Genomic DNA, 12,200 nt, shown 5'->3' on the forward strand with positions numbered 1-12,200 from the left:
CACGGTTTAGAGGAAGTCTCACGAGGATGATTATTATTATTATCGCTGTCAGCAGATCCGCAAATGACACCGTGATACATTTACCCACTTGATTTAACATCAGTTCGCCGTAAACTAATTTGCCATCACTTGAATTTTAATCACGTTCACAATCGACCTTTTCGTCTTCAAAATACAGTATTTGAGCTTCCTTTTCCAAACATTTTTGTTCAAATGTTATAATAATAGCCCGATTGTTCTTCGACACGCCCGTTTGGTATTGTCGTTCCCTAAAATTAGTTAAAATTCCACATCGTCGGGGGTAACGCAAACAAATTAGCTTTAAAAACACACACAGACATCAGAGCCACGCGGGACAAGCGCTTCAATGTTCATCGCCTGTGCAGAGCGGTCAGCGACGAGGAGCCCACCCGGCGGCTGGACGCACGTGTCCGTCTACGAGGCAGAGACAGCGCCGCTCTCTGTGGGCTCGTTCGGTCCGTCCCAAACGCCCTCCGTCCACCCCAGCAGCGCGATACTGACAGTGAACCGCCGCAGTGGGTGACGGGAATCCTCTCTGGCAGCTCCTCTGGGCCCGTCTGTCCAGGCAATACGACCGGACGGTGCACGGGGACGGGTGCTCTGAGCCACCGTGTTGTAATATAAATCTTATCTTATCCATGCAATCGCTGTATTCTGTTCAGCTCCTCTAGGGACAAACTTCTACTCTGTTCACAACTCCTTCATCTCATGGCATTGGGTTCAAAGCGAACAGGAGAATTGACTGGAATTCTAGTAATAAAAGGGTTTGTTGTTGTTTTTTTTTGCTGAAAGAGTGGAACGAAGTTGATTTTGAACATGAGGTCGCAAGCGCTCTACCGGGTCAGGGTAAGGCAAACGGGCAAGTCAAAATACGACGGAAGTCACAGCGGTCCGGACAAAATTGTCTCGCGAACCGGATCCAGACCGGGGTGCGGACTTTGAGTAACCCTGCAATAGGAGAACTACTTTGAAAGAAAAAATAAGAATCTATGTACCGTATTTTTCGGACTATAAGTCGCACTGGAGTATAAGTCGCACCAGCCAAAAAATGCATATTAGAGAAGAAAAAAACACATATAAGTCGCACTGGAGTATGAAATGCGGTTGCAAGTGTGAAAATAACAAATAATATCACATATAAGTCGCTCCGGAGTATAAGTATAAAAGTATAAATATAAGTCGCACCCCGGCCAAAACTATGAAAAAAAAATAATCTCAGCTTTCAGTCATTTTTGGGGTTTTAATCACATTCCACTCACGCTTTACTAACCATGTCCACCAGAAACAATGAAAATGCAAAGTTCATATTCATAAACAAGACACACAGGCCGCAGAGAGTAATTATTCATATCAAGTCAAAGTGACAGGGCCAAGCCATTAAGACAGCCGTATGCACGCAGTATTCTGGTCTGAACTGGGAATCACTGGAGCGTCTCAGAGTGGAACAGCATCACTGCCCTTCAGCGAGTGGATCTGGGATGGCACTGGAGTGGAAACACAGGACCCCCACACAGGACCCCCAGCCAGCTGCCTGTCCACACATGGATAACACGGAACATGGATATGGACTGACTATTACAGCAGAGAAGCACTGGTTAAAGGAGACGTGTTGTGCTCTTTTCAGGTACTTGGTATTGAACTGTAACATATGTAGATCAGCACTTTACATGTGGTTGATTGTAAACAGTAATACTTATTTAAAAAGGCTTGGTAATAGAAACAAATCCATCGACTTCCATGTTCAAAACTGTAGAGTGTATAAGCCCTGTCTCTTCATAGTGACATTTCACTTTAATATGCAGTGAATTTGTATCTTTTTCGTTGTGAGAAGTGGCTTGAGTGACATTTTAGAACATTACATGTAACATTGGAGTCTTTACTTTTCAAATGATCACAACTAAGTACAGGGATGTGGGCGGGTATAGGGGGTAGGTGAAAGCAGGATTTATCCGAGCACTCGAGCCTCAGTTGCAGGACAGTACAGGATTATTCAAACATGCAGGAATCAATCAAAATAGAACTAATGATAATGAAAATATTGTAACAATATTAAAAGCTCATTTAAGCAGATTTTGCATATATTTCTCCTATAAGTTCAGAGGGGACAGTCCCAGAGTCAGGACTAAATATAGACCGGCCTCCTGCTGGTGCCCAGAGTCAGGACTAAACATAGACCGGCCTCCTGCTGGTGCCAGAGTCAGGACTAAACATAGACCGGCCTCCTGCTGGTGCCCAGAGTCAGGACTAAACATAGACCGGCCTCCTGCTGGTGCCCAGAGTCAGGACTAAACATAGACCGGCCTCCTGCTGGTGCCCAGAGTCAGGACTAAACATAGACCGGCCTCCTGCTGGTGCCAGAGTCAGGACTAAATATAGACCGGCCTCCTGCTGGTGCCCAGAGTCAGGACTAAACATGAATTGGCCTCCTGCTGGTGCCCAGAGTCAGGACTAAACATAGACTGGCCTCCTGCAGGTGCCCAGAGTCAGGACTAAACATGGACCGGCCTCCTGCTGGTGCCAGAGTCAGGACTAAATATAGACCGGCCTCCTGCTGGTGCCAGAGTCAGGACTAAACATGGACCGGCCTCCTGCTGGTGCCAGAGTCAGGACTAAACATAGATCGGCCTCCTGCTGGTGCCCAGAGTCAGGACTAAACATGAATTGGCCTCCTGCTGGTGCCAGAGTCAGGACTAAACATAGATCGGCCTCCTGCAGGTGCCCAGAGTCAGGACTTAACATGGACCGGCCTCCTGCTGGTGCCAGAGTCAGGACTAAACATGGACCGGCCTCCTGCTGGTGCCAGAGTCAGGACTAAACATGGACCGGCCTCCTGCTGGTGCCAGAGTCAGGACTAAACATGGACCGGCCTCCTGCTGGTGCCCAGAGTCAGGACTAAACTAAATCAGCATATTTCAACAATAACCAGTCTTCATCGTTGGGCCTAACCCTAAACACCATATCTGAACACAACCAGTAAAACCAGTAAAATCTTTCTGGATCAGATCTGATACTCGATCAAAATATTCAAAAAACATGTATGGTCCTTTTTCCACTGCCAAAAGGGATGACCTCAGATATACACATCATTACCACAGCGAGATCTTTTGCCTCTGCCAATGCCAACGCTCTCAGAGTTATTTTTCCGCGCAGCATTTTCTTTGGTCCTATTTATAGCTGTGCAAATGTCTCAGGTTCATCCCAATCATGAACAATCAGAAAGTCAAATACATTCAGCATTCAACTTCAAAACACGGGAGAGTGAGATGACACAACTCTGCGTATCCGGTTGTCGTCTCTAAACAGGCGTAGCAATGTTTGTGTAATTTGGCTGTTAAAATTGCAGGCTCCGTGATAAATAGAGCACGCTTTAATTGAATAACACAATCAAAGCTGGCGCGGTGGCATTTTTCCAAGTCTCTGCAACAAATTCCACCTTGTGTCGGTGAATCACGGCTGAATAACGCCCGCCTCTGTCATATGTCACATGTCAATGCAGATTTATTTAACCCTTGCGAACAGCCTGGTCACGTGTGTTAACTCTAAATTATTTTTCCGCGTCCACTCAATTCATCGGGGAGCGTCCTACAGGCTCGGTCCGTGTTGAATGATGGCTGTGGACGGCGCGTGCATGAAGGGGAGGGGAAAGGGGGCGGTGTCTCAGATGGAGAGGACGGCAGCGGGCGATGAAGCAATTACAAGCCGGTGGTGGTATAGGCTAAAACCACACCCCATCCCCCCTTAAGCCCGTTGTCGCCTATAGCCACAGCATTAGCGGAATCATGCCCATAACGCCGGAATGGGCTTCAAGCTGTCGCCAAAACAACCTGCTAATTCCCCCCGCCGCCCCGCGCGGAGCAGCAGGGGGCGGCGAGGGGTGCCCCCGGTGCCAGGGATGGGGTTCACGACACCTCGAAAATGAGAGTCCGACCTCGACACGCGCCGGCGAACCGCCCAGTCCTGCCTCCCGCACACCCCATCAACCACGCTGACATCCCCCCAGGGAGAGCGAGCCCTGTCAGCCGCGAGAGAGCAATACGGCCCCCAGGCCCGGGGACGGCCCACTGCAGCGGCGCCGCGCTCCGAGGGGGACACGGCGTCTGCTCCCAATCGACTCGGACAGTTTCTGTGACACTTGACTGCCGGCAAAATGTACTTCCTGTTTTTCCTGGTAACACACAATAGATAAATAGATTTTTAGAACGGATTTGATCAACATCAGAACTTTGTGTTTAAGAAATTATTATATAGCTTTGACAATTACGTTCAATTGCCTCAAAAACATTCCTTTGTGGCATCTACAACTGTGTCACGTATTGAACTCTTCTCGAAGCGATAGCATCATGACACTCTTCAGCATTCAAACGTGCTAGATTCAATATTCAACAGCAACCAATATAGACTTGCACAAATGAATAAAAAGCATAACACGGGGGGATGGGGCTGTCGCGGATTTGCCCCAGAGAACACAAACTAGCTTGTTAAAAAAGAAGTTAATTATGATGAGCAATGACACGCTTGATTGGTCAAATCAAAGGGGCCTTAATGAAGGGAAAGACCACTCTCTCTCTCTCTCTTTCTCTCACGCTCTTTCCCTCCGTCTCGTCTGTCTACAGTTTCATCCGCCCCGATATGACACAACGCCGCCTCGAGTGCCTGACTCAAAGCTTATCCAATGACATTTGTGACAGATTCAATTTGAGCGTCACAGAAGTATCTCGGGAGTATAAGCCTTGTCATCTCGGTTCCGATATCGCAACTTGGCACCGTACGTCTTCCCCGCGAAAGGTCTCGAAAGGCAGTAACGCAGCCGTCGTTTTGTCCGCGCCTCCGAGAACCTACCCCCAGCCTCCCGAGTACATTGAGAAATCAGATATTAGCATGATCTCATCAATCTTCCAGCCTTCTCGCTCGGCGTTCAAATCCAGTAATGACTCCACCGTCGGCGTCTGAACGTTAACTCGGCGAGGAGTCCATTCATATTTCATCGGCGGTGGCGCCCCTCGTTCTGCCGGGGCTCGTTTCGCTAGCGGAGGCGAACCGCACATCAAACGCTACCAGCTACCTTCCAATTAGGCGGCGATCACGTTTGGCCAGAGATCAAAACGTTCCCGCGAGGATCCAAGGGAGTTTGGAGAGTGTTAGTTAACCCAGCTCCAGTGGCATTAGGACAGTCAAACGTTCACCGAGATTGGTAAAGCTAACTGCTCAAACGCTACTTTAATGTCGACATTTTGGCTCTTCTCATCGAGGTTCACGACAGTAACCTTACCTGCCTCGTTGAGATTCGCAGTGTATTTTGGACACGAATAGCTCAATTTGTCCAGATTTTGCACCGGCACAAAGCTTCATAGCTGGTGACTTCCTTTAATTTGATTTAAAATGCTTCAGTTAATTTGTTTATTTGTCGTTACATACACAACTACATTTAGAAGATCAGATCGGGAGTTAGTCATGAGTAGTATTAGATAAAAAGTAATTAACTGATCAATTATTGCAATACTTCTAAACTAATTTGTTTTCTGAACTAAACACTCAAAAGCATGCAATGTGCAGAGAAAATAAGTTTTATGACTCAGATGAAGCAAAATGCGTTAGCAATAGCATCAGCATTAGCGGCAGGTCTCTGTTGGTAGGTGACCGGGGTACAGGGAGGAGGGGGTACAGTGTAAAGTCAAGAGAATAAAAGTCTAGAGAATAAAGTCTAGAGAATAAAGTGTAAAGAATAAAGTCTGAGAGAGTTCAGTGTCGGGGCAATCGCAATCAAAAGGGAGTTGCGTGGGAAGGCGGTCGCGCGGGTGGCAAGAGCCATCATCGCCGCTAGCGCGGCTTTAATTGCTGGTAGTGAAAAAGGCTTCCCTTTAGCTTCATCCTAACAAACAGCGAATTGATTAAATCGAAAGAATAACAATTAATCGATTACCAAAACAATCGTCCAGTATGGCCGACCACCTGACCAATGTTCACGGCGGTTTCCCTTTGCGGACATAGAAAGAACACGCAAACTCCACACAGTGTGATCTGCAAATCGACTTTTATTGCTCTAACGGATGTATCTACGTATGAACCAATCCCAAACCTTTTGCGTTTATCATTTCTGTAAGTCTCACTCGGACTGCAGACGAGAATACGCCGTGATGTGACTCCGAAGAGCGCCGAGATAAGATATGACGGCCGCACACAACACGAGTCTTCTTCATAAAACACTCAATTGTGCCAAAGAGACAAGTTCAAATAGACATTATGTGATCCCGGCGCAACAGCTCGGATACTTTTTGAAAAGGCAAAATTGCTTCTCCCGGCTCGCGTAATAAGAAAAGAAGAGGGTATTTTCAGCCGCTTTCAAGAGATCAATGGTCATTTAAAGATCATTACCTGCTAGAGGTTATTCTGCCGCCGGGGTAAACATTAGGCCCACAACACAAACTCCTGCATAATCCACCTGCAGCGAGCGTAATTGCAAAACAATAACCGAGATGGTGAGACAGCAGAGAGAGTGAGATTGAGAATCGTGAACGAAAAGAAAAAAATAGCACGGGTTGAATTATGTGACGTCCGATAGTCGGTGCGGAATTGATCTGATTTAACTGGATCACTGGACATTTATAGATGACAATTCAATACGCAGCTTAATGATCACCCAATAAAGCACGCAAGGTATCCGCCAAAAAACACAAGCAAGACCCAATGTGGAGGATTTGAACAGAAGAGACATACTGTATTTTCCGGACAATAAGTCGCACCTTTTTTAATAGTTTGGCCGGGGTGAGACTTATACTCCAGAGCGACTTATATGTGATATTATTCGTTATTTTCACACTGGCAACCGCATTTCACATGTTAATTATTTTCACACTGACAACCACAAGAGGGCGCTCTAGGCTCTAAGCGACGCAGAAGAAGAATCTGCACTTCCTCTACCTCTGGAGTTTGTGGAGTTGTTTAGAAGTGACACAGAAGAAGAATTCAATGGATTTAGTGATTTGGGGTAAAACTGATGCTTTGGTAAACTTGTTAGCATGTTCTTTATGCTATAGTTTTCTGAATAACTGTTAATATGTCATGTTAACATACCAGACACTTACCACTGTTTGTTGTCAGTGTGTCATGTAGCTGAAGGTGTTATGTTTTTTTATTCTCTATTATGCATTTTTTGCCTGGTGCGACCTATACTCCGGTGTGACTTATAGTACAGAAAATGCGGTAATAAATCAATGTGTGATAGAACTGTACAATAGAAGGCCCGTTACATGACTTATTGGTGGATGTATTAAAAGATTCTCATATTTACTTGGCCTATAGTGGCAGGTGAGCCTGGGAGATCAAAATGAAATGGTGATCCGATCCCCGTGGCGACGTGCCAAGACAAATTTGATAAAGTCTGTGTTTTATAGAGCCGTATTTCATCAGCTCCTCTTCGCCGCACGTACGACTGAAGTTAAATATAAACTTAAAGTGCCTCTGACAGGTTTGAAGACCCATTGAACTAAAAGAGATTTATGTATGTAACATTTTGTTAATCATTATAAAAATGTTATCCCAGAATAGCAATTTTTTTAGGTTTATAATGTCACTTCCTGTTTGTAGTTGATGACATCACACTAGGAAATTGCCCAGCAAACACTGGGCAAAAACCTATCTAATGTCACAATTGTTTTTATTTGACAAATGAAAATATATGAGCGACTAATTTTGTTGAATTAATGTTTAGAGTGTCAAAAATGTTGTAGTTTCTTTTGTGTAAATTCTGCATAAACTTTGACCATTCCTGCTGTGATGTCACTTCCTGTCATTTTCTACAGATTTTTCAACGTTTTCTCCACAAATACCTGCTCGATTGGTGTAAAACTATAATTTATATGTACAACAAGTACAAATACACCAAATAAAGTCAAAATTAGAAAAGTGTAAAAACCTGTCATACACACTTTAAAAAGACTTCAAACTTCACAATTACTGCAGATGATCAAATGAACATGTTACAAAGTAAGACTGATTTTATATACTTATAATAGGCAACTATAACAATCTTATTACGGTGTGTTTTTTAAATGTATAGCTTTTATGTATGTAATGGCAATTTTTAAAGAGGAGTAAGACTAGCATGCGATTGGTCCCCAAACTTGTTATTTGTCACAGAGAAAACCATGACATATCGTTTGTAGCTTATCGTCCACAGCAAATGGAGGAACACGTGATCTCCTGATGGTACAGTCTGACAACATAAGAGCTGAATAATCACAAATGACTCATTATAACGTGCTATTGTCATTGTAATGTGTGTTATTTCGCCCAAGCTCAAGTGGTATATACCTTGAATACGTTTAGAAAAGGGTTCATCATGGGTTTTACAGAATTATAAATGGTCTTCAACAGGAGGAAGTGTCCAAAAATGTTATTGTGACTGGAGATGAACCAAGGTAAATTTGGTAAAAGCAGATAAATAATGAATCGTGCTGCAGGATTGTAACTGTTTAGTAAATTTGGTTTTATTCAACATATATTTTTATTCAATAACAAATACTTTTATTGGTAATATATGGCTGGATATGGAGCACAGCAGAAAGGAGAACGCACTGAATAAGCTGTAGTTTTGAGAGTTTATTCTTCTTTTTGCAAATAAATGTGCAGTTTACTTTAACACTTTTTAATTATCTTGCCTTGCGCTTTGGCCCAGAGATTTTCAAAAAAGCCAGGACAACCTCGCCCACTAAATGTCTCCTACAATATGCTAAGTGCTCGTTGTCGCTTGTTGAAACGTTGCTTAAGTTATGCCTGAGCAGCGTCCGTGCGCACACATGTGTCATAATGTAACCTACATTTCACAACAGGAAAACAGCTTAGTTCCTTCCTCAACAAATCAGGCCATAAATGAGCGTACTTCTGCTGCTAGAGCATGTTAACGAGAGAAATCACAACCAATCGCAATGAAAAACAGGCTTTTTAGCAGCTCTGGGTCAAAAGCTGGTGTCAACGTTTTTCAAATAAATGTGTATTTTTTTTATATATTTTTTCTATCCAGTGAATACAGACGGTCAAGAAATGGGATTAAGGAGAATTCAATAAACATAAGGAGGCTTATCGAAATTGGTGACGCTCAAGTGCTCTGGGGTGAACAGTCCAGCGCAAGGATTAAGCATATTATAACGTAAGTGCTTAGCGATCGGGGTCGTGATTCAAAGTGCACGAAGAGGGAAAGAAAAAAGGCAGAGGAACGAGTCTATTAGACGCAAGAATTTTCCAAAGTGAATAAGAAGCAGTGCACGAGCCGGGTCGCGACGGAGGCGGGTTTTTTGAGTTCAATGCGGTCGAGTGAGGCCAGTCGGCGCGGAGCAAAGTGGCGTTTTTGGACGCTGTAAGCAACAATTACCCGACAGAAGCGAGCGAGGTTTGTTGTTACAGCTGAGGATGATCGGATATGGAAAAGAGCAGGCTCAGTGGACAATTTTTTATATATTTTTTAACAATAAGCAACTGGAAATGTGCATCGGAGTAAAAAAGTAGTCTAAAAAAGGTATAGAAGTTAAAGAAATTGTGTTTTTGTCAATTGGACGAGTGAAGATGTTTTACTACTCATCCAAGTAGCTTCTTCAATTCGTGTGACTAGATAGATGTTATTTATTTATTCATCTTTTTATTTTTTTATTTTTAATGTTTGTTTGTTTTTTAAAGCCTTGATAACGCTGTAAAACAAAAAAATACCATATTTTCCAGACTATAAGTCGCACCTTTTTTCATAGTTTTGGCCGGGGTACGACTTAGGAGCGACTTATATGTGATATTATTTGTTATTTTCACACTTGCAACCGCATTTCATACTACAGTGCGACTTATATATGTTCTATTCTTCTCTATTAAGCTTTTTTTTTTTTGCTGGTGCGACTTATACTCTAGTGCGACTTATACTCCGGAAAATACGCAATTCCAAATGCAAAAATTGTTGCTTGCCGTTACGAGTAGACGAGGGAGACAGTTAAAAAAGAAAACGTATAACGTCGTAATTGTCGCTTTGTCAAAACTAGAACATTGAGTAAAAATGACCTGAAAAATCCGGCGTTTTCTCCAAAAACAAAACGTATAAAGTGACATTTCTGCACCTCAGCGGTCAACGTCGAGGTCCATTTACGTTTTTTAACACATTCCCACATCGATGCACTGTTAAAACTGCCTGCACATGGTTATCGACACTCTAAAAACACAGACAGGCCATCGATATGTGTTGATTTTGATGAACATTGCCCACTCTCAGGACCACCGGAGCGAGCGTGGCGCGCACAGAGACGCTGAGCAGACCCCAACGTCCTCCGGGGGGATATGATGATGAGACATTTAAACGCCTCCTCTCGACTCCGGTGTCTCAATGAGCTCTTTTCACCGCTTTAAGACTGACACAAGCGCACATTTCTACCACAACAGGAGTGCGTCTGTGCGTTTGTGCGTCTTTGGGACGCGTCTCTTGTGTTTATGTGGCTGGTTGTGTTTGTCTCACTGTGATGCCTGTGGTGGTCTCTCCAGTCTGGAACAATGTAACAATGCACAGTATATCACACACATTTTACAGGACCCCCGAATGCCTCTTTCTGCATCTCTCTCTCCATCTCTCGAGGTTGTCAAGCTTTTTTTTTTTTTTCATTCTTCATAATGAAATATGTGTTGTGTGGGGGGGATGATAATTGCAGACGGGGCTTAATGATCTCCCAGCGTTTTTCTAATTCGCAAAAAAAAAAAAAAACGCTAAAAAACACTCAAAACGTGCACGAAGACTAATCAAATACGTCGACAGAGCATGAAATTAAATTAAATTAAATATTTTAAAAAACATTGCGAGAAACCTACTATCCCATCACGGACTGCTCGGAACAGAGATGCTACTACGGGAGGGGGGAAAATAATAAATAAATTAATAATAAATAAATAAATAAATAGACGCACACTGGCACGTTTTACGCGCAATTTAAAAAAATAAATAAAAGCACCGCACAAATCATCCACAATGCACAATGATGATGTTCTGCAGCGGCGTGAAGCGGGACAGACGGGAGCAGCCGTAACCGTCAGAAGAAGAGGAGAATGAACTTACCGACGCCGTATTTGTCGTGTTCCGTAGGTATCCACATGTTTACGCGTTTACGTGCTCGCGCGGAGAAGCGGCGGAAAGAAAGCGGAGGTCCGTACGTGTCCGCGGAGTCATGCTACTGGCGAGCTCCCGTTCTCCGGTGTGTGGCAGCGGGCATTGTTCGGGGGGTCGGGACGGGGAGAGAAAGCAGCGCCGCGACCGCCGCTACCGCCTCTTCTTCTGCCGCTGCTGCTGCTGCTGCTGCTGCTGCTGCCGGAGGAGCGGAGCGCGGAGCGGCGAGAGCGACGCGTGCTGCGTTCACGGGCGGTGGGAAACGCGACCGTCGTAAAGGTCAAACGCAAAATCGTCTCTCTTTTATTTTATTTTTTTTTCAAACGGTGTTCTACAATTAGAAAACCTGTCTCAAAATCCTACGACAAGCGTATGACAGGTTTTTAAGATTTACTTTTTATTCATTTATTTTTTTACTTTAAGATAAGATATTCATTTATTGTCCACACATGGGGAAATTTCATTGCTGCGACGTAGGTAGATACAGAGGAAAAGGACAGATAACTTATAGGAAGTTTAAAAAACACTCTTATAAACAAAACTCTTATAAACAAAAACTCTACAAAACCTGTCATTTCTTTATTTGGTGTATTTAGAATAAGATATTCCTTTATTGTCCCACATGGGGAAATTTCATAATTGAATCACAATCAGAAAAAAAAGTGCATTGCCATTGCCAATGAACATAATTCACAAACATAGGAACTTGGTTTGGTGATAGCTGTTGTACACATGAATTATGTTTTACACCAATCGAGCAGGTATTTGAAGAGAAAACTTGAACTGAAAAAGCTGTAGAAAATGGCAGGAAGTGACATCACACTAGGTACACTCATTCCAGACAACGTTTACACAAAATAAACTTCTTTTTGATAAAGTCGCTCCCATACATTTTAATTTGTCCAATTAAAAAAATGGTGCCGTTAGATGAGTTTTGGCCCAGTGTTTGCTGGGTAATTTCCTAGTGTCATGTCAATTACAAACAGGAAGTGAAATCATAAACCTAAAAATTTTGCTATTCTGGGATAAAAATTTGCATAACTTTTGGTTAAAT

At 43.5% G+C, this 12,200-nt stretch overlaps 1 protein-coding gene across 2 annotated transcripts in view; it reads right to left on the bottom strand.

Moving 5' to 3' along the window:
- The window catches only part of dock4b (dedicator of cytokinesis 4b), a 228,037-nt gene extending 216,845 nt beyond the window's left edge, over window positions 1-11,192 (bottom strand). For both annotated transcript variants that reach the window (XM_072454830.1, XM_072454829.1), the window contains exon 1: window positions 11,099-11,192. In XM_072454830.1, the coding sequence (XP_072310931.1) occupies window positions 11,099-11,135 (37 nt within the window). In that variant the 5' untranslated portion in view covers window positions 11,136-11,192. The remainder of the gene's footprint in view (window positions 1-11,098) is intronic.
- Window positions 11,193-12,200: the final 1,008 nt, after the last annotated feature.

The sequence above is a fragment of the Eucyclogobius newberryi genome, unplaced genomic scaffold, assembly GCF_026437365.1.
Source record: "Eucyclogobius newberryi isolate DKJ021-1_F unplaced genomic scaffold, fEucNew1.0.hap1 SCAF_2, whole genome shotgun sequence".
Classification (NCBI taxonomy): Eukaryota; Metazoa; Chordata; class Actinopteri; order Gobiiformes; family Gobiidae; genus Eucyclogobius; species Eucyclogobius newberryi.